The sequence below is a fragment of the Zootermopsis nevadensis genome, unplaced genomic scaffold (assembly GCF_977971745.1).
Source record: "Zootermopsis nevadensis isolate Lab colony 2312 unplaced genomic scaffold, Znev_1.0 Znev_ptg000017l, whole genome shotgun sequence".
Lineage (NCBI taxonomy): Eukaryota > Metazoa > Arthropoda > Insecta > Blattodea > Termopsidae > Zootermopsis > Zootermopsis nevadensis.
In genome coordinates this window covers 5,862,116-5,886,458 of record NW_028259149.1, presented here as the reverse complement: position 1 = coordinate 5,886,458, position 24,343 = coordinate 5,862,116, and the positions used below count along the sequence as shown (strand labels likewise).

The window sequence follows — 24,343 nt, the reverse complement described above, 5'->3', positions numbered from 1 at the left end:
TACATTACATATTATTTTATTTCATTAATAGCGCAGCTAACATAACCTATTTAAATAAGATAAATACTTCTAATCCTTAATAAATATAAATGCATTTAAGAAAAAATTCTGCAAGCATAAAGACTTAACTTACAACCATTAATTTATTTAGGATCCGAACGTTGATAAAAAATTGTTGGCACTCCTACTTCGTTTCCAGAAGATCCCGGATTCAAATCCGCATGTCACAAGGGATCTCAAAAGTAAGTAAATACTAAAATCAATGGAACTGCTATCGGGTTTTAAGAAGTAAATTTTTCGCTGCTGAGGAGTCACTGAACAGAATTCTTCTCTGCTGTGTTTCCAAGAGGATATCGCGTATCTAAGGGATTCGTGGGGGACGACTAACTGCACTCATATTAATTTCTCTGGAACAAATGGAGGACTCAGTATAAAAACGGTCCAACTCACAATATAAAGTTCAGGAATAAACGTCTAAGACAAGAATCCGCAACACAAAGTTTGGTACAACTGTGTGTTTAATACACGCAGCTGAAGCCCCTCAAAAGACAAAGCTGATCTTGGACATACTGCACAATGCACAATAAAACGCTTTAAAGAATAAGTGAACGCTGTCCACTTTCCTCACTCTTGAACTGCACTACACCACGAAGAGTCTGTTCAGAAGAAAAATCAGGTTTCGAATTTCCAACGGGGTTTAATTATTAAGTTTTTTGTTGTAGAAATGTAATGTATGTGATGACTGATTGTTTCGCTGCTCTCGTGAAACATACGTCAATTCGAAGATGGCTGTCTTCTGTTGTGGAGAGAGAAATGGCCTCAAAACGTCGGTGAACTTCTACTAGGCTACACTGCGCATCAACCAGAAGACAGCCATCTTCGTACAAAAGATACAATTACTTCCCACAGATTTAAAAGACTGCAGCAAACTGACCGTATCCATAAGGGACAGGTTTCGATACTCACCAGCTACCCTAAATGATATTTTCATTGTAGGGATAAATCTTAGAAACAGATCGTCATGTCTGTTTATTAAACTCCGTTATTTCAGCTGCCGAAGTTACAGACCTACACACTCTACAACAACCGTCAGATGTATCCTTGTTTCACTGAGCTACAGACTCCCCTCCTCAGCCACGACTCTGCTTCACTTCAGGATAGCTTCTGTTGTTTCAGAGGGCGGCGACAAAGCCCATTCTATTGCCCTGGTAACCGGAGAAGGATAAATTCACTTCAGGTGACGGAAAATGTTGCATTATATAGGCTAACTATTTCTCTTGCCTGCTCATTGACTAAGCATCGTTGCGGGAACCACGTGCTTATCAGCTGCTACCTGAGATTTCCCCAAAGTCAGAACCATGCACGTGCTAGTAAAATAACATAAAACATTCAAGTGTATCTTCGTGAAAAGGACCTCTAGAAACAGGCAAAGACGTCGAATAATTATTGCGCATCATACAAGAAGAATTCGGTTCGGAGACAACACGAAATGTACACATACTCTAACAATTCTGGAGTGTTCGCTCTGTTATTGCCTTAAAAAAATTCATCTTCTTCAAAACAAAAAATTAGGCCAAGAAATTCCTTGTCGATCTCAGCATTGTAACATCTGTAACATATTAACATACTGAAATCCCACTTGGGTTCGTGAGTGAATTGGCCAAAATGTCACGTTAGCAAATCTGTCCTGCTTTCAGACCGCTATTTTAAATAGATCTCTCAGTTAAGGCCAAAGCTGTAATTGTAACTTTGGCTCTGGCCGCGTAGCATTAGCGAATTGCCTTCATTTCCTTTGAGTGATTCCCATTCAGAGTAGAGTTATGGCGAACAGAGCTGTTGTGATTAGGGACTTCAATGCAATTCCCGGATTTCCTCATATGATTTCAGTCCTTTCAGCGCTGTCAACAGCACTGATAATGCCACAGAGCTGCAGTAAATCCCACAGCAAGTTAATCAGACAAATCAATTGGGCAGTCAGCCGATCGGAAAACAATTTCTTGATATACCAATGAGGCAGTCAGCCAACAAACGGAGGATAATAAATAAATAAACAAATACAAATAAAGAATATTCCGTCATCAGGGCGATTCATCTCCCTGATGACGGAGGCAGTATGACCTCTGAAACGTTGGTAAACATCGACCAGACTACACAGCGCAACAACCCAGAAGACAGAAATCTTCATACTCACCGCTGTGAAAACCTCAAATCCTACATTACATAATCTTGTTCTGTTTTGTTTCTTAACTTGTGCTTCTCATTTACGTGTTTCCTACACTGAAATCTTAAAAAGGCTGAACAGATCTAAACACAACTCAAGTACGTGACGCTCAGCAGTACCGAAGTACGTGCGATGTGCTGTTTCCCGTATCGCACGTAAACTTGGGGATGTTTCGTTGCCCTATTTAGATGTACCCTGTATCTTTCTCTGACCTTACCTCTTTGTAAAAGGGAAGTTTCGATTAACTAAAGTGTTTTGGGCTGTAAGACTGTGCCATTCTGGACGACAATTTAGCTGAAGTGTGCAATTTACTTCAGCATTTCTCATCCCGTTTTTTGTCACTCATCACCTATTACAATATCGCCCCCATCTCTTTCCACAGACGCATTGTCGTATTTATGTTTGGTGTCCACGCTTCTTACCAGAACACCGAGTGCCTGCTTCCTCTCGTGTCACATTTATCACTTTCTCGTCTTCAGTCTCCTTCCCCCGTGTCTCAGAACTCTGAGTATTTATCTGCTCTGTTATTTCACTTCGTCCTACCTCTTAAGCCATCACCATTTTCAATTCCCAATTCCCCAGATTTCTTTTCCACTGTTTGCACAATCTTTCCTCTCTTCGTATTCTCTCCCTTCCTCACCGCCCCCTACTATATTATCGTACTTTGTTTTAAATCTTTTTTTCCATGTCCATTCTCGTTGCATTTGGCCTTCCTTCTTTATTTTCATTCTTTTTCTGTTTCATCTTTTTCATCGCCCACGCCCTTTAATCTTTATTCATTCTTCCTTCCTAACTTTCTTCTAACCTCAGTCTTAGTTTTCTCTCTGCTATCCACTTTCCTTCATTTTGTCTCCAAGTCTCTCTCATTTTCCCAACATTCTCCATAATTATTTTCCTCTTCTCTTTAAAGACTGCTTAAATGTTGTATCTCTTGCCTAATCTTCTACCCTCCTCTTCATTCATCAACTTTCATCACTTCTGTTAACTCAACCCCTCTTTCTCTCCTCTGCATTACCACACTAAGTTTTTCTGCCCCTTTTTAGTTTATGCCCGTTTGTCTCCCTTACTTTCGTTCTCTTTCCTTCTTTTACTTCGTCTGCTCTCTTAATTTTTACCGCTATAGTCAGTTTCGCCTTCGTCTCATAACCTACATTTCCTATTCTCTTCTCCCACCTACCTGTCGAGCGTCAGCTCCTCCAGCTGGTTGAGGTCGCAGGCAATGTACTCGAGAGACGCATCAGTTATACGCGGGCACCACGAGAGGTCCAAACTGCGCAGTTTCTGCAGGTTCTCGGCTATCAGCTCCACTCCATCGTCAGTAATCTTGCTGCAGCCCGACAGCGACAAGATAGTCAGGTTCGGCAGTGAGTGAACTGCAACAGAAAGAAATCTTCATTCATTTAACGGAGCCCACGCCAATCTTAAACTACACGTTCTTTGCATAAAATTAGAGAATGTAGCAAAGAGACCACTTGGAAGATCTAGGCGTAGCTGGGATGATAACATTAAAACGGGTGTAATGAAATACGATATAACGGTGTGGACTAGATTCATCTGACTCAGTATAGTTACTCATGACAGGCTCTTGTGAACACGATATAAACATGTAAGTCACATTAAAGATGGGAAATTTCTTGGCTAGATGAGCTTACTTTTGTTTCTCAAGACGGACTCTGCTCTATGAGTTTGAAATATTCAGTGTCATGTACTCTGTAACAATAAGTCTGTATTTGCAACAAACAAATATCAAGGCCGATTAAATAAACAAAATAAGCAAAGAATTCTTTTGAAAAACACGTTTACCCATCGTAGTACATAATATTTCTACCTTTGTGTTACTTTGTTCTGCATGTATCTCGATACAAAGGTGCTTTAAAAGATGGGAAATCAAGCTACATGCAAAGAATAAATTGCGCAGTTACTCAACAAACGCACTGGTTCAGACGGCGTCAAGACAAGATGGCTGGATATAAATGTACATAAAACAAACGAACGTGTACAACAAAGAAGCGCTACCTCTGCACATCAGTAAGTTTCAACGAAAAGGCAACATCAAAGCCTCTGCTTTTATCGTTTAACGAAATGCTTTTCCTAGGTAATAATTTACTACAGACTTCGAATTTCTTCCGATGGAAAGCGACACAAATAATACAGTCTTAGTATTTCTTGAACTCTTTAAATATATTTCTAAACCTAAGCCATCAGTGCAATAAAATATCTACAGACGTAGAGATATGATAAGGAAATAACTTCACGAAATTATTTCATCTTATTGAATGTTTTACAACGTTTAGATGCTGCAATACTTTGTTTAAATGTCGATTTATGAAAAAAAAATCATCACCTTCTTGAACGTAATTTATACAAGATATAGATTCTTGGAACTACTTTCCGTGTTGTTACAGGACCGTAACATTTATACGTAACTGTAAGAGGAAATGAGCCTAACCACTATAGTCGTCTATATGTTAAATATCAAGCAAAAATTGTTTTGACAGGCAGACAACCGTAGTGACAACGCATTAACGCGCCAGTCTCTTGAACTGTGATAGTTGGCATGCTTCACTAATTAACATGGAATCTTAATGGCTGCTGGATAAAATGTCTGAGGTAGGCATGTCTGCTTGGAATCACCTATGTGGCATTTATAAAACACGTTTCATTTAATCGCTTTCAGTGCTGTAGCCAACTATTCATCTGGCAGTGCGCGAGGATGGAAGTTTCAAGGTCTACAGTTCATGACTTGGACAATGAAAATAAGGAGACTAGTCCAGTTAACATGACATTTTTTCTACACGAAATACATAAAAGTAAATAACATATGACAAAAGAAACGAATGAGAACTTCCGAAAAAACTTTCGTACAGACTTACACGTAAATTTAAACTGAAACAGCGGACGGGCGGCCATCATTAATCGTATATTTCAACGCCATATGGTCCGACCTACTGATACCTTCGTTAAATGCAAATAAATAGATGATATTGTCCCATACTCTGTCTCCATACAGCTATAGAAAAAACAAATTCCATTTCACTTGATTCCCAACATCATCTTCTGATTACTCTCGTCTTGCGATTTCCCTCTATTTCCCTGCCATCCACATGTTCGTTATTACATCGCATTGAACGTGATGCAGTAACAGTAGAGTATAGATTACCTTAGGGATCTCTTATTACAGTCTCCATTAGCCAGCGGCTGATATGAAAATAAATTATAAATATTTTTATGTCATAATTATTTCACTATCAAAACTGTAATTTGTCTCAACCGAAACATTGTGAATGGACGAGTAGGCCTAATACACATTAGGTCGACGCTATATAGTATCAGGTACTAATAAAGGGTCGTTAAATAAACTATTAACAAATAAACAAACACAACTTTGGTCATACGACCATATTATGAAATGCACAAAAGTTTCTGTTCGTGAAACCCCGTACAGCAGCGGCAACTTCTCCAGTTTCTGTATATAGCGTGTAGCCTAATCACTCCGTTCCAGGGGAATGCACCTTTTAGTCACGTACGTAGAGAGAAATCTCATGAGAAATTTAGGGGATTGGAACAACTGTGCAAGCTTGGATACAAGATGACATTAAAATGTTATATGGGAACTCAGGTTCATCCAGCCTCGATCCAAGATCTCAGCATCTCTCAACGATCACCAAACGGCGGGAAAAGTACCTTAACGCACATCAAATCAAATATAATTAAAAATTGTGAGTACGTGTACACTCACAAAATATTCTTTTATATCAAGAGAGATTTGAGGTTATCAAGGCGGAAAATATGAAGATGACTGTCTTCTGGGATGTGTAAGCCGTGTAGTTTCGCACGAGTTTACCGACGTTTCAGATGTGCTTGCTGCGTCTATCATCACAGCACTAAGGGCATCTAAAATGTCGGTAAACTTCTACCAGACTACCCGTCGAAAATCCAAAAAACACCGCCATCTTCATACACGCCTCCGTGAGAACCTGAGACCTCATTTTTCGGTAGCTTCATTAAAAGCTCCATGAGGCGAAAATAAAGGAATGTCTTACGTGGAATAGTCGAACTCTGACTTACAACGCACAGTCAAAGCAATCAAGATGTAGTGTTCCTGACCAATGCTGCGGGACACTTAACCTCAAAGTTAGCAGTTGGAACGATCTAAATAAACGATTCAGAGTTCCCTTTTATATGCACACACAAAGATACACGTACAGTGTAACAGCTGGCGTCTCAAGAAGCAGTGACATGCTGAGTCAGGGATATTTGGCTTGTGGAACCATGCACGACTAATTATAGGGCCTGGACCTTGGACGAAAACCTCACGGTCGCCAAGCAAAGCACGTTACGTACGAAAAATAGAACTGGAGTTTGATATATGTGCACCTGGGATAACTCATGAGTCATCAAACGCGGAAATGAACAAGGAAGTTTAATTGACTCTTAACCGCTGTTGAACCACTGCGGATAACTAAAATACAGACACATGGAAAAGGAATTATCTTTGACAATGCCAGAGGAGAGAATGAGAACTAAAATAAAAGAAAAATTTGAAGGCATATTTGCTTTCCTGGCTATAACGCCATGTTGATCAGTAGGTAGATACCAACATTTTGGAGGAACATACTGTCTCCATTGTCAGGGCTAAAGTTGTTCTTAGTATGTTTCTCCGAAACGTTTCACCTGTAAGTCTACACGGCGTCATAACCCAAAAGACCAACAACAACATATGCAGCGCCGTGAGAACCTCAAATCTCACAAAGAAACTTCCTTTACGAATTAATTGGATTTAACATGATAAATAATAGTAGGATACATTTTATTAGAACCAGACCGCAGTGTAATATTAAACTCGTAAATCTTAAAGTAATGAAGTGTGTACCAGATGCAACTGCTTCATGGTAGGGTCCAATGGCGGGATTCTGTAAATACGACAATGTACCATCGGTTACGTACGAAGTGTGAAATCTATTGACCAGCTGAGCGACTGCCAATCACCTTTTCGAGAAGGACTCTGCCCCACACAATCAGTTACACTCGAAACAACTGGACTAGTGTAAGCCTAACGGGATGGGCTAACATCTATAAATTGTAAGAAATTAAGAATTTGAATTATTGATTCTATTGATTGTATTTGTCATAATGAGAGTTTGAAAAATACGGTAACCTGCTAGCTTGGGGCGGTTTATTTTGCGAGCTGGCGATCAGAAACTCAAAAGAGATATTAAGTGTTTCTGTTAGAGGAAATACTGGTATCGCAACAAAAATTACAGACGCACAATTTAAGTAGTCCTGATGTTTTACATGTCAATTCGCGGAGCTCAGATCTGCGGTATAAACGATGAATAGGCCCAAGCTCTTCAACAAATTTTCAACAAGAAAAATTGATAGAAACTTACCTTGTCTCTGACTGATACACATGCAATTCTGTTCTTTTGCGGGGCAGTTGTGAAACTGTAACTTCAATGTCGACTTTATTCCCCTACCAATGTAGTGCTTCTGTTTGGACAGGACGTGAGAAGCTAGCGTCCACTATCAGAATGGGATCCTCGAGGGAAGTTTAGGTAATCAAAGGTTTTACTACTGTTGACTGAGATTGAGTCCAACTGCTTACACTGTAAAACCCGTGAAACAAGTTTCCTCGTCTTTGTTTAGTTTTAAAAATAAGTCGATTTTACGCCATTTGTTTATGAACTGTAATTATCAAAGTTGATGTCATTAAAATACTCTTTAGTATAACGTAATATTTGTTTCAAAGTAATACACTTTTCAAATTGTCTTGAGAAAAAATAATTATGTAGAAAGTAGCTGCTTTTGCATCCGGAATTTTCATCAACGTTACAAATTTCAAAACGTTTCCCTTGTCTGCCAGAAATTAAAGTTAAATAACAGTATGTTTCAATATTCAATTAGCCTAAATATGATAGACTCGGAAAGATTTAAGCAGGTGGATTATAATATAAGGAAGCCATTCAGCCAAGCCTCAAGACGTTATCGTCTGTCTTTAGTAGCGCCTTCAGAGTTCACATGTAGTTTCCAGAAGTCACTCCTGCATTACGGTAGAACAGTACATTAAAACAGCCGTTAATTTATTTCTGACTTCATCTCCAAATATGTAATCAACGCCGGAAGTTTTAAAAAACAAAAAAAGAATATAAGCAGATTAGTGACGCTTTAAAATTATGACACCAAATATTACTAGGGTGATCAGACGAACGACATGTAGCACGCAAGATGGAGGATTAGTGATTAATAATTTGCAACCATTTCGCCGAAACACGTACGCGATTGCGTCATCGAACGATGACCTTGGAGTCGAGTTAAACTCTGCGTGTTTGGGAATAACAGAATCAATAATAAAGCAGCTCGTGTTTACTTTAGGGTGGCAGTGCTGAGCCGGTTGCGGGCACAAGGGGTTGCCAACTCTTACGCCTACTGTTTTGCAAATCACGGGCTACTCATGCAGAAGAATCCTTCTTGAGAAGCTGACAGTAGCTTAGTCATGAAATTCTGCGAAGATTTTAAACTTTAATGGTCATTGACACTTTCAATGTCGTCACCGCTCTTCGCTATTACAAAGATAAACTTCTTAATTATGTTTAAGGACATAATCCCTGATTTCTGTCTTCTGGGTTGATGCGCTGTGTAGTCTGGTCGATGTTTACCAACGTTTCAGAGGTCATACTGCCTCCGTCATCAGGACGATTCATGGTAAACATCGACCAGACTACACAGCGCAACAACCCAGAAGACAGAAATCTTCATATTCACAGTTGTGAAAACCTCAAATCATACGTAATTATCCCTATTTACAGTAACAATGATATGAACCCCATAAATAAAGAGTTGGAGACTGTTGAAGCCGGCGGGACATACAGTTACCACCAGGCTGTAAACAGTTAATTAATGTATTCACATTAGCCTGCCACTCACTGTTCTTGTTCTCATCCATATGAATCAAGTCCACATACACAGCCTATTCATTCACATAAATGACAGATATAATCAGACGTCTTGGAGTGGCATTCAGTATAGTTCAGAATCGAATTTTCGGCTCAGAAGGAGGAGATAACAATTCCATCCGAAACGTCGATAATTATAATTTCAATATGGTGCTATAGACGGAATACGAAACGCGTAAGAAAAATTACGCCTATCCAGTCAGCAGTCATTAGTATACGAGGTATGCTTTCAAATCAACCCTAAACAATAAATTCTCCTCTTTGAAACTGCTTATCTAACTATTAAGTAGTAATCTTAAAACTTAAAATTAATGAAGATAATTACGCATTTTCGTCGCATCCCGTGAAGTTACTTGAACGTGAATCAGTTCTAATAAACAATCCGAAATGGGAACGGATATGGTCTACACAATAATGCATGATGATACATGCTATTTTCGGCCATTATTGATTTTAAGTCGAAAATGACATTTCAGTACAGTCAAGACTAATAATGTTGAGACTGTGCTGCAGATGGTCTATTTCAGATCTCAAATCCAGCTTTTCCATTGGTATTAAAGTTAAATTATTAGTTTATTTAAAGATGGCTCTTAAATTTGTAGGTTACGTAAATTAGCATTTACTTGGAAGGGACAGAGGAAAACCAGGAGAAACCTCCAGTCAGGATGCTGGGCCTCTAGTCCTAGAATGAATTCGAGAACTACAGAATAAGAAGCAGGAACATTAATCACTCAACTATGATATTTGTTTCTTGACGGTACTGACCTGATTCGTATCTTGTTACCATTAAAAGTAAAAATGTTCTTATTATATTTATTATTGAGCTCCCATGAGGAATTTAAAGGTACTCTCATTGAAATTATCTGCTATTTTACAACAGAGTACATTCGCCGAGTGTCTCCGGAATGTTAGTTTCTTGACAGTTGCGTCAAATCGTTCAAGTTTAACAACTTTAAGTGTAATAATCATGTTTTTTAGATACGAAAAGTGAAGATAAAGCTCTGTACTGAACAGAAGCAAACATTGCCGGATTTTATTCTGCTCGTAACTTCTCCGTGAATGCATGAACCTTCTGATACGTATCAGATACCCTACGTTATTGGGTTACGTACTGGTATAGTTCAAGGGTCGAGACACAGCGCAATCACTCATATCACAAAAACGAGAAAAAATGGTCGCGTTCAGAAACCGGTGCCTATCTTAAGCGAGAGTATGATACACACTGTACATTCAGAGGTTTATATTACATTTACGTATATAAACCATTGTCAATGGAACACCTGTAGCGAGCCTGAAATACTGGTTTTACCACCTTCCTCAATATACCCTGTATCACGCAGTCAGTATGTTAGTCAAGAGACGCCATAAATCAAGGAGAGAAAGATCAGTTACTTACAGAATTACCCAGGAAATAATCACATGAAGTTTTGTGTGGTCGTGTACGATACTATGCGTGCTTCACAAACTGTCCATCTCCTCCTCCTTCTCCACTGATCGCCCTAATATGTGAAAAAATACAGCTTCATGAAACAGCACTTAGCGAGAAAACTGGACCTTTTGTTACCCTCGTGTCGCTATAGTAATCGTTACAAAACTGCATGTTTCAAGACCACAACATCAACAACAACAAAACGCATAACGTTGCAACACGAACAACGGAGCCCACGCGAGTGAAGACAGCTCAGAACTCGTGGCGCAGAATAAAGAATCAAAGGCGTACTGCTGACTTTGGCCCAACCGGTAAGGAAGGGCGAAGTCCCTCCGCGGCCTTGAAGCATCCAGTTATGTGACGCCTACTGCATACGAATTCAAGAACATCGCCTTAAAATATGTTACGCCAAGCTGCCTCCTATATTCAATGTTTGTAATCATACCACCATTTACATAGCGTCGTTAAACATTGTACCTTCACATGTAAGCTTTCCTCGTACTTTGCAAGGTGAAACCCGTCATTGATAATGAGTACTTTATACCATTATAAAGCATATTTATTAGTCAGGTCACGAGAAACGCACAATGAAGTACATCTTTCTTATTACGTTGGTTAGTTCTAGCAAATAATAAAGCAGCAGACAGACTCTGTCCCCAACAACTCATTTTGTGTATCTGTTAGTTTATCTGTTCTACTTGCTTCAAGTTGCAAGGTCTTAATATGCTGTGTGGCTTCCAAAGAGCATAAATCTGATTACTTTACTTGATACGTGTTCTTTACGTTCTTTGAGTAACGAACCAAATAGAGAGTTATCTTTTATTCGGAGATTATTTCTTTTTCAGCCTCGAATGTTCGTCTTTTTGTATCTTAAAAAAGATCACCCAAGACGTAATTTAAAAGCACAGCATTCGAGGTATTGAATATAATTTCATTACATGTTCCTTCTTATATCGGAGGAAGCCACATATCATTTCCATTGTCAAATTATTCTGTATCTTTTGATTTATCTAAAGATGAAAAGAACTCACAACCTTCATTACATCTACCCTGTGAGATAATTTCTTGTTCCTGTTTAATTTTCTTAGTTCACTGAACAAACATTTGTTACATACTAATATTTACTGCCATAATATTAAAGAATTATGTAATTAAGCGACATTACATAACAAAATTAAACACTGAAAAATGAAGAGCCTTTCCCGACGCGTGTTTGTTCGACTCTGTAAAATGACATTCCTTCAATTACATTGTGAACGTTTCATGTCGTTACGAACACAGAAAAAAGATCTCTATTTTTAAGCAGCCTGTGTTAGCTATGTTGGCACAAGTCACTACACGGCATTGCGGCCGACAAGACAGACAGAGAGACTGAACTCGCCAATTAAGATACAATCATGAATGGTTGATTCATAGGGAACGACCCGACCATTTTAAAAGATGAACATTTATTTCAGTTGCAGGCGTAACCTTTTAGCTAGTGCTTCGTCTGTCTTGATATGCAGTTTCCTACCACTTGGACCATTCTGTTTAAGTGAACCCGTTAGAAACAGGACATCATTAGTGTAAATACGTCCAAATGTCAACTGTTACTAGTATTTTCGGACGTTATACTAAGAGTTGATTATATTTAAAATGACTCCGTACAAACTGCCAAAGATATAACATTCTATTCCTTCAGTCTATTGGTCGCAAAAATAAAAAAATCTTCGTTATAACAAAATAAATTACATTCATGATGAAGTTAAGAACTAATTAAATGAGTAAAATTCTTCCCACAATTCGTATGAGAGTCCACATTTGCTTCCTAGCGGCTTGTTCGAAACGCAAAATATTAAAATACATAAAATTACGTATATATTTGCTAAATTTTGTTTGTGAGTTTAGAGGCGCGTCAACATCTGCGAGTATTTGCGCCAAACTAAAAATTAAGATAGCAGAAAAACAGAATGGCCCACGATTCACACAGCTGCCAAGCTGGGCAGGATACTAAAAAGTAATATTGCAATTAGAACAGTATTAACGGAAACTAAACGCCTGGCAATACAGAGGCATGTCCGTGGGATTAAGGTTAAAATCTCAAGATGCAAAAATCCCATATTGATGCTAAATTAAACATAATGTTCCACTGTGTAAAGAAGCGTACTGTCTGGTTATGGGTGGGAGAGGCCTCACAGGGGAATCTAAAAGCGACTAAAGAAAGCGTTTCTACGTCTTATCACAGGAAACATGAACTATTTAAAACCCCTAAAATTACACATTAAAATTAACCAACCAGTAATAACAGAGTGCGACACCTAAAAGATGGCAGGAAGTGAGTGGCGTAAAGCCCACATACAGGGAACACACTTCCAAAACGTCGATATGTACCCCTAAGGCCACACGGCGTTGTCACCCAGAAGACCGACATCGATTTGTAAAGACCCTTCAAAAACCTGCATCGGTTAGTCAAACTAATCCCATTTAAAATACAGGTTTAATTATGTTAGTATGTCTACAGCCAAAGCCAAGATGCCATTTCGATTTACGGACGTTCGCAGGATTGTGTGTCGCGTTTCACCCCCAGCACCCCTGTTGGCAGGAAACAGGACTCACAAACTTTTTTTCTACATTGACACTGTGCAGTGGCGGTTATGTAGTAATGTACGACCTGGCAACACTGGCAGTCTGATGACGCAGCACTGGCAATGCTGGCAAATCGAAGTTAACTGCAAAGTAACTTTTCGAACACTCTGTATACATGTTAGAAGCGTGGGCCCTCAACTATTTCAATTTAGCTCTTCGCGTGGGTGGAAGGTGTTTAGGACCAAAGAAGTATAGGATCTATATTTGAAATCTTACAACTTGCGATTCTAAAAATCTCAATGTCAAATTTTTCAGTTATTCTGGTAACCAATGGCGTCATTTCTATGGAGATAATAACGTTTGTGTCTAAAAAAAAATAAGGAACAACAACCACGCCTCAAAACACATGCCATTACTTCAGCCAAGTTGGCCTCAGAACAGATGTGTGACTTTCACGTCAAAACTGAAACTTCGCAGTCTGTGCTTTAATTATGACATTTGGAATGCTTCCATTTTCTCTGCTTACCGCACCGAAAGGAACGAATGATCGTCTTCCGTGTCATAACATCTCAGTAATGACGATATTCTCTGTCGTTGTCTTTATGAAACTCTCACCTCATAAAGGTAATAGTTAATGGCGTCCTCTGCCTAATTACGCACCACGCCCTGAAGACGTATAGAGGAGTGTAGATCATATCCTTAACCGCGGTAGTAGGTGATGTGTCAGCTTCAGGCCCCGGCCGCTTTACGCCTGGAGAAAGAGACAGGATGCACATTTTGATCGGAGGCTGATTTGGCTCCAGAACCGGTCTGGTCATAGTTCCGTAGAGGAAGAGCCTCGGGTCAGTCGGGAATCTAACCGCGGTTCATCTGTCGACAGTGTAGTCACGGTACTAACTGAGCTATCGTGGTTCTACTCGCTCCCAGTAAAATGACCTGCTTTAAGGAACTATGAATCGCCTGGAGATACTGGGAAAGACATGTCTCAGAATAATCGGATTCAGGGTCGAGATTCGAACCTAGAACTAACGAAAAAGAATTTCTAGCCAGTCAGCCGCTACGTTTGGGAGACAGAAATATCAACTGATAATCAGATACTAACATGGCAGTGTAAAAAAATCCCATATATTTATTTCAGTATTCGTAAGTTTCGAATTAGAATTTGCAAATATTTGTACGATGAAATTTTTTTTAGAGGAATTCGATAAAATTCGATTCGATCTTCGATGAAACTTTCAGTGTGGATTCATAATAGCAAATTTCATCTACATATTCGAGTAGTTTATAGACGGAACATGCGGTCTGGTAATCGGACAGACTCGAATTATTCACGTTTCGAGCAAAACATTAACGCTGAGTATTATATAGCATTTTATTTTGACGTAATACAGGTTGCGGTTCGATGCATTTCTGGTGTGTAATGCTACAGTCTTTTGTTCAAATGTTTCGGCCTTTTAATCGAAGGTGCAAACTTAAAATTACGTAACTTAATTGCTCATCTCCGCAGAAAACTTTCATCCAGTTCAAATAATGCCTAAATTTAGAACACACAAACAAGAAGGCTAGCGTCATCGTCATTTGGTACTTTAAACACGTGAGTTACCACATCATCCACACTCCACTAAATTCCATACGCTACAATTGTCCAAAAATAGCTTATTGATTTCGAAAAAAAAACTATACGTTGCGTTGTTAAATCCGTCATTAGATCGGCGTGGTAAAAATGAAAGACCGTGAGCCACATCGGGATCGAACACACACAAACGAATAAAATTTTACTTAATGTACCCTACAAGCATCGATTTTACGGAATATCGAAATCCAAACCAGGATACACACCACTCGATCCCATGTCAACTCATTAACTCGCTTCACACCTCATTGTGTCAGGTTAGTGTGATACAGCTAGAAAAAACATAGCCTCATCTCCTATGTGACTGTTACAAGTAGAGCTATCGATTCAACACCAATTAATGCAAGTAATATAACATCAGAAGCCGAGATCATCGTAACCAACTAGAGAATAAGGCAGACACAAAACAATAAATACGAAGCCCGCGTACGTCTGAGAATAAGTTGGCAGAAATTATTAAACAGACGAACGTACTGATTTCAGATTATGTATATTTGAGATTTCACATTCTCACTGCAGCGATTATGAAGATGACTGTCTAGGATTTCGGGTTATCATGGCGGTGAGTCTGAAGATGGCTGCCTTTTGGTATTTATAACCGTCTTTTTATACATAAAACAAATCAGAATCTTGGCCTGCGAATAGCTTCAAAATATTTCATATTCTAACAATCAGGAGCCTTTCTTATGGTAACCGTATAGCAAGAAAACGTTATTGATTTGGACTTCCGATATTCCAAAACTGACATTCACAGAATTAGCACCGTGCTACTAATTTAGTCATCGGAAGCTAAATGGCAATCCGTGTCACGAAGGATTCCACGAAATAGTCTCATCTATTTTACAGCAGTAAGAGACATCGTTGGAGCCGAATTGAGTCTAAATGGTCCCGGGAAGGAATTAGGAGTTTCAGGGTAAATTCAATTTTAACACGAGCATCTCACACGTCATTTATTTTGGGATGTTGCGCCGTGTCCGATGTTTCAGAGGTGCGTCGGTCAATTTATACCACACTACACGGTGCAACATCCAAAAATGTTTACTTAAATTTAAAGCTTCTATCTTGAGGTTTTCCTGTGGTTTTTAAATCCAGGAATACCTTGTTGGGCTATAACTTTGCAAAGCAGAGGGTCGTTAACCGATACGTTCAGGAATAATGAATTTACGTTGTACATTATTCTAGTGGCTGTAGGGGAACAAACCTGGAGAATTCTACCAAATAGGGGTTTGACTACCATCGAAGCACGCAGCGCTTTAATATCTTAGTCTATATTAAATATACAGAATTGCAATTTTATAAAGTTATGGTCAATCATACGCTTTTATATCGTAGTGAAAATGGTACTACAAAACAAGATGACTTCAGCAGATTACTTGTTGCAGAGATGGAAGTTTCTTCGAAAAGTTAAGGGCTGCACAAAAATCGATAGATGAAGTTCGAGGCTTTTTTGTGATGAAAGATTACACGGCACCACACAGCCCAGTGGACCACAATACAAGTTTCGATAAAATTCACAACGACGAGATAAGTTATGAAATAAACACTTCATGAAGCAGAGTCCCACCTTAGAAACCAATAGAACGATTAGTTCATCAAGATAATCTCCCTTCTCTCTCTTCTGTGCCTTTTTAAAAAGAAAGGCCATTAGGCCATATCTTGCGCCAGCTAAATCCAACCCACATCCTCACACCATGTGTTTTATTATAAATTTAATATTATCCTCCATCTATACCTACGTCTCCCACGTGATCTGTTCATTTCAGGTTTCGTAACAGAATGCTGTACAGATTTCTCACCTTTCAGATGTGTGCCAAATATCCGGCACACCTCATGCACACTGACGAAGAGAAGAACCCAAAATTTCTAAATTAAAGCGTACGGAGATGGAGTCAAATGGATAAAACAAATGCAAGTATGTACTACAACAGACAATCTGAAAGTGTTTCATTGCCGACTTGAATAACAGAATTTATATTACTAATATTTAAAAACAAGATTATTACTTCCAAGCAAACACGCCACATCACCGTTAGAAAATTGCATTAATAATCTCCAGGAAAAAATATTCCGAATACAAAACAAGAATAATAACCACTCAATTGTGACTTTCAGTTATTATGCTCACTCTCCATGTAATTCGTAAATATATGAGAATAACTGTAAATTAAATCTAAAACAGACAATAAGTATGACAGCCAAACAAACAACAGTAAATAATTCGAAGTGTCGTAATCAACACTACACATGGAAACTGAGCACAGCTTTAGTACTCTATGGATGCGGAATTAAGCGAGCTGAAACATTTATGCAGACGCACAGTGGGATTACTCTGAAGTTCCCCCATTAACTCCGAAAATGTTACAGTCCCATTTAAACAAGATGGCTGTATCCACACAAAATAAATTGTGCAATAATGAATGAAACTCATTGGCTTATTTCAGAGCTAACTCCTAAGTCGGCTCACATATTACTTAATTTTCTCCCGAACAGAAGGTTTGATAAAATTTAAGCTTAAAGAATAAACAAAGATCAAGCTAGCGTATAGCTTGTCCGGTTCAAATTATGAAAAGCTACTTGACTGGACGAGATTTCAGGTTCTCGTGGCGCAACTAAAATGATAGCTGTTTTCTGGGTTGTTGTGCTGTCTGATAGACATTGACCAAAGTTTCAGAGGTGTTTGCTGCCTCCATCATCAGGACATAATTATGATGGAGGCAGTAAGCTAGTCTGAAACGTCGTTAATATCTATCAGACTACGCGGCGCAACATCCATCAGACAGCCATTTTTGCTTCTTCATTAAATTCCCGAACCAACTACAGCATTTTCAATGTCGTCTTATTTCTCTTCAGTGCCGATGGGCCAATGCCAGAGTATCATAAATACGTCAGAGGAACTTCGTATTGCATTAAAAATTCATATGTTAGTTATCATCTATGATTTATGACGCTCTGCGTCACCGCGTCCACTCGGTGATTACCCAGTCTTCGATACGCCTACAATGAGCATTGTGGCTTTTTTCCAAAGGGTAATCTCGGCTGGTCCATTAAACTGACGGCTCGCCTCCATATCGTACACACGTCTGATTGGCGATGTTGCTTTTCTAGGTTCTGAGGCCGTGTACGCTAGTAGGCAGACACCAACGTTATGGGAACATTACGTTGGACATCGTCCATTGTCTGAGGTATGTCTGATACACAGTACAAATATACCTAAGACGATGGAAAATGTCCAAAATAGTGCTCCTATAATGTGTCAACCACTGCACAAATCTTTAGAGAATCATTAGATACCACCTTTCCAGAAAAAAATACTATCTCCATCTTCAAGGCTGATGTCTACAAAGCGTAAAAACCCAGAACATATTCTCACAGCGGTGAGAACCTCAAATCTCGCAAACGTCTGGTAAGGAAGATTAGTGCTTTATCGACATTGCCAGTTGGTGATAATTATACGAATCCTTTGTTTTGATATTTATAGTTTTGCTAGCTGTCTAATACGGAGGATCGAGATAATCGATATGAATTTATCTGAATCGTCGATCTTTTTTATCTTGACACTAAAAGGGTTAATGAACCAACATATGTGGTTTAAGATTGAGTTAAGGTTCTCACGGTGGGGAGTATGAAGACGACTGTCTTCTGGAATGTTGAACGAACGCCTGATAATCGAAGTGGTAAGTACCTCCGAAACGTCAGTCAATTTCTATCAGACTACACGGCGCGCCATCTCAGGACATTTTAATCGTTAAGTTTATTTATAAATTCAGAGATAAATCGCATCCTATTGATGAGGAATAGGACAAACGTACCGGCAAGACAAGCGACAACCAAGATGCGGTTACAAAACTGATGAGTTGTGGATTCGATCCTTGTATGTGACAAGAAGAATAAAACTCTTATTTAATCCTAGTAGTGCAGAATAAGGCGGCATGCTATTGGCCTCCTCTACCAGATCAATAGGACAACGGGCCACAGAGCCCGATTTGCAATGGACGATCTACTGGCATTTTGCCAGTAGAATGATATAATGAGGTCTAGGTCTCTGATCTTCTCACAGCCATTTTGTGGACCGACAATGTAATCACGCTGATGTTCAGTCTGACTGCGGGATATTTTGTATTATTGCTGGAAGAAAACAGCGACAACATTGGCGTTGCAGACAAATTAGAAATCTTGTTAAAAGTAAACCCATGAATGAAAATAATCTATATACATATTATTATATATAGAAAATTCGATGTGATGCCGGATAAATAATCTTCATGTCGACAGAAAGTTATGCACAGAGAGAGAGAGAGAGAGAACATTTCAAAATTTGGTGTCATAGTGATGCTGTCTTGCGGGTTGTTGCGCCGAGCAGTTTAGAAGGTTTACCGACGTTTCAGAGATACTTTCAGCCTCTGCCATTATGGTGATGAGACCAGACTACACGACGCAACAACCCAAAGATATAACGCAGAATTGATAACCACTCTTCTGAGACTTCGGCTCTTCCGCTGTGGAAAGAGTTGTCCCGATGCCTTGGTATCAGGTTAAAATAATGTTTCCTCTACTATCCTGCACTAATTTCAAGGTAACGTTTCGATTCTCTAATCAGGCCTACTTGCTCAAAAGTACAGACCTACAAATCAGGGTAAGTTGGATATGTTCTCGTGATAACTACGAGTTAAATATATTTAAAAATTCTGGACATTATCCAGTAGTTACTGAGACACCCTATTAAATGTATCTGTTATTTAATTATACGCATATTATCGAATTTATTGTTACCATAATTTACTTGTTTTCGCGAGAAGTTAAAAACTCTCATTATTTCAATCCAGATTTACAATGACCTAAACACTTTCGCTGAACCTTTACTGGATAATTATATAAATCTCGGGTTACGCGGAACACAGGCTGAAAATTCTTCCGGTAAGAAAACAGGACACGGGTATTCACTGCGATCTACCAAGCGTAAAACCCCAGAGACCAGCTGAGCTTGCAATATATTTCGGCAGCTTTAAAAATGGGATCAGGTAGGCCCAGCAAGATCCCGTCACGACCAGAATGCAACTAGCTGTCACGAGGTACCTCAGGGCAATGAGCCCTGCTGGCTTCCTAGTTGTCTCGTTGCCAGACGAAATGCCTTCCCGGGAGGAACCCGTACACAGCCTAGGTCGCCTTTGACCCCGACGTGTCGCAATGAGAAATAATTCACGTATGATGGGCTAATTAATTTCAATAAAAATATTTCAGTTGAATTTATATATATAATTACCATTAAAATTTATTAACTACTTTACTCGTTGTTAGCATATGCGTTCCGGCTTGTAAGACATTGTCACGATTTCTGTACTTCAGCGTGGTGAAACTGGCGGCCCGTATGCTATATTTGGCCCGAGACCACACGTAACCAAGAATGAGAAACTATTTGGTAATTTGTTATAAGCTCATTTGTTTTCTCTACTCGGAAAGATAAAAAATAAAGAAAAAATAATTCTTATCTCGTCTGCCGCTTTACTCACAAGTGCTACTGATTTTAAAACCCTCCCGTAAAATATTTTTTTTCAGGTATAAATTATTTCCTGTACAAGTTGTTGAAGGAGAGCATTTAAAATAATATGCAACTGTACGGTAAATTGTGAACATTTACAAAATTATATTTGAGCATATACTACGGTAATTTGTCGTTTCTTAATAAAGATTAATAAAGATGACGAAAACAGGCTATTAGTTTTGAAAAAATAGTGCCAGGAGAGATATACTCGCCCTCAGATCCAACGGAAGATCTACTTTTGGCCCGAAGACAGGAAAAAGTTGGACCACCCTGCTCACGTAAGTGTTTAACCAATCAGGTTTCACTATAAAAAGACTCACATTTATACAGTCATTTACATAATATATTACTATATTTTGTCGATATAATAATTCAAAATATTAAATTGCATTTGGAGTAAGTTCTTAAACAACGCACTCGTATAGTCCAGAATTTATATAAAACAATAACCTCTACTAATTTTCTCTCTTTCCCTCGAAAAGGTAATGTCTGCATAATCCAAGGGTATTAAGAACTTCACTGCATGCATTTAAAATGGTTGCAAAATCATGCAGGTGTAAAAGATCCTTTCATAACCCGTCAGGATGAAATTAATGATTTTTTTATCCGCCTCCATTACAAAAGCACGACGGAATTTGATTAAACACTCATAAAGAAGGTGACGTCAGGCAGCTGAAAGGCAATTTCTAATTGCATCTCTACGAATCTCAGAGACCCCAAACACAAGTCCGTCGTCATAGCTACGAAGTTTATTAAAATAAGTAATTTTATGGTACAGGATGTAATTTTGTATTCAAAGACAGGAGGAGATATATAACAGAGTTTATATTGTGCCTTCTTCCTTACCTTCGTTCGACACTGGAAATTACACTGAATATAAGTTCCTCTAACTGGATTTCGTTACGGAAAATGGCTGTCTTATGGGTTGATGTGTCGTGTAGTCTGGTAGAATTTTACCGAAGTTTCAGAGGTGCAAGCACTTTTCTGCTGATCTGTAGGAATCTGAGTGGCAATACTCATGTCTGTTTGAGGGCACAGATAGTTCATCGTCGGGACACAGTCACGACAATATAAGTTCTGGGGTTTTCCGAAGAGAGGCCTTTGAAATATTCAAGGTATTTCGAAAGTCATTTTTTCAAAACCATTTTTCTGCCAATCTGTAGGAACCTGAATGACTATAATCTTGTCAGGTTGAGGTCATGTATAGGTCAACGTCACCTCAAGATCATAAGAAGATAAATCGAAAGTTTTGAGAAATATAGGCTCTTAAATTTTCGAAGGCGAATTCAAGAACAAATTTTCTCAGGCTTATATCTACCTAACTTTACTAAACTGAGTGACCATAATCATGTTAGTTTGAAGCCACTTATAGATAAACTTCATTCATAAGTCGGGGCAATTACATTCCAAAAGATGGGGCTACTTGAGAAGGATGGGTTCGGTTAGTTTAGGTTGGGTTAGGTTAGGTACTAAGCCTACAAAAATAAATGGAGGAGAAGGGAAGAGTGAAAGACAGAACTACGTAACATATAGTACATTTCGATACAATAATTTATGTTTTGAAAATATGGCAGTATACGTACGTACAAATTGCGATTTTCGCCTTTTATGTGTGAAACTGCAGAAAGTTTGTAATAAGACAAAGGGGTGTAATTTCGAATGGCGCTACTCGTTTTATCGCCACAACAACACGCCATAAATACTTTAGAACAATATGTTCGTATTTAAGAGGTATCTTATTAGTGTAATGAATTGTTAATAGTAATTGTTCATCTAATTTCGAAATCAACTATACAGGGAAGAAAGATGAAGTTAAAAGCCAAATTTCAATATAATGGATACCCCCTCCCTCACGGTCTGAGCCTCTGTTCTACTCAAGACAGCTGATAATTTATTATGTAACACCACGTCACAGCGTCTGATGGCTTGCTGACCTTTCGCAGTTCCCTGAAAGGGATTATTTAATGTATTAGGAATTCCACGAAAATGTACCAAGCAAACAGTCTCGAATGTCGAACTTGAACAAAGGCAAGTGAAATACCAGCTTTACGCCTTCGCAGCTTCATTCACAAAGCTAAGTCCTTCTTATGAAGTACAGCTGCCAGGTCTTGCAGGTCTTCGAGGAATGATGTAACTGGCACTTGATAATTGTTCCTATGCCAAGATCTGACTTAATTCTGCGCATACAATTATGTTTCCATCAATGGGTCATGAAACTTGCTACTTTAGATTAGCAAATAGGCGTGCAGTATTACTGAGAAATGAACAGACAAGGTACAGAATAATGTACAATCATGAAACTTAGAATTTTTATGACAATACATTTTATGTAAGTTTGAACCAAATATAGAGCCACTGAAGGTAAACCCATGGGAATAAAATGCGTTTGGGAAAGGCATTTGTAAATAAATACTAGTAGGGTGATAAAAGTTGTTGGTTTGTAGTGAGATTATTATATGCTATTACATGTTATGAAACGCATTAACGTGTGTACCACCTGCATTAAATTAAGCAATTCTGGATTTTGCCCACACAGTGTCTTCATATGTTTACTATGATTCTCAGAATAAACGCTGATTTTATTTCCCTAAACAACATTAATAAATTTATTTATTTTTCAATGGAGACTTGTATTTTCTTTGGGTTAACCGCTAGATATAAATAAAACTTAGATTAATTTTTTGCTTCAAAAGAGTAAGCACCATGTTGTGAGCATGGACTGGGAACTGGGTTTAGAGCTGCAAACTTTCTTAACGACACAGGATGGAGGTGAGTGGTTAGAATCACGTTTCGGCCACTTTATTCCCGAAGAAAATCGCCCAGTATACAATCTAAGACAGACGGTACACTAACATCTTCATTTAACAGAGTTACACGAATATTTTCATTATCAACATGATAAATCGTTACACTTCCCTTCTGCTCTGTTTGGACACAGAGAATTTCAATGCGACAGCCCTGCCTTAAACTGGAGCCTCCAGTGGGCAGGACCAAACCGCGCGTCTCGCTTAATTCACTAGTTTGCTGGTAAAGAGAAAAGAGAGGAATATACTGGGATACTGGGAACGACCCGTTCTTCAAGTGCCTGAGCACTGCGGGTCCCAACTTTTTCGTTGGCTTGATCTATAGACATTCGGTAGGACTCCTTGGACGAGGGATCGGCCCGTCGCAAGGCTTCCGCCTGTACACAGGACAGCACAACCCAGAGAAACGCGGACAAACATCCATGGCTTGAGTGGGATTCGAACCCACGGTCCTAGCGACCAAGTGGCACAAGGCCAACGCCTCAGACCGAGCGGCAACTGCGGACCCCCGAGGAATATACTGCATAAACTAAACAGTATCCGAGACGGCAAGCTACAAAGTATTGCCGCTGGGAAATGATGTTTTTCGATTGGTGAAAAAAAACTCCTGGTCCCTTGATTCTCTCGTCTCTTACAACTGACGTGCGTCGAACGCACAGACTAGCGCCGATTCCTGTATTGTCAAGCTTATGTCAGTACATAATTCGAAATTCAGGGAAGTGTAACAGAATGTGGATTAATTTTTATAACATTTTATACATAGAATTCCAGCGTTCAAAGGAACATTGGATTACACATCCTCCTACGTCAGTTCGACTTCTCTTTATCCACTTTTCACCCACTTCTGATCTAAAACCCAGAGGCTCCCTTCTCTCTCAGGTATTTTATGTTCTTTTAAAAGAATTTGTATCAAAATGCTAGTAAATGTCACTTGCAAATAAGGTAAGGGTCATATTGTTTATGTAGGCGTACGTCATATTTTTCCAATACTGCTACCGTTATTTGCAAAATTAAATTTATTCTTTCACTTTCATTTGTATATTCTGCACAAAGAATAACAAGGCCGCAACATTCTTACAAGAGTCGTTCAATTTAAACCGGAAGACGTACATTAAGGCGAAGAATAAAAGACAAGAAGCCATAGAGGCCAGATATTTCATGACGGTGATGACAGTACAGAAGCATGCTTTGGGAAATCA

At 38.9% G+C, this 24,343-nt stretch overlaps 1 protein-coding gene across 5 annotated transcripts in view; it reads right to left on the bottom strand.

The window, feature by feature from the left end:
• LOC110834465 (F-box/LRR-repeat protein 16) overlaps window positions 1-24,343 on the bottom strand; it is a 57,901-nt gene that overhangs the window by 11,907 nt on the left and 21,651 nt on the right. For 4 of the 5 annotated variants that reach the window (XM_022073640.2, XM_022073642.2, XM_022073643.2 and 1 more), the window contains exon 3: window positions 3,399-3,594. In XM_022073640.2, coding sequence (XP_021929332.1) covers window positions 3,399-3,594 — 196 coding nt within the window. Of the gene's footprint in view, window positions 1-36; window positions 1,206-3,398; window positions 3,595-24,343 lie in introns of those variants that run through there. The other variant, XM_022073644.2, reaches the window with a different exon arrangement.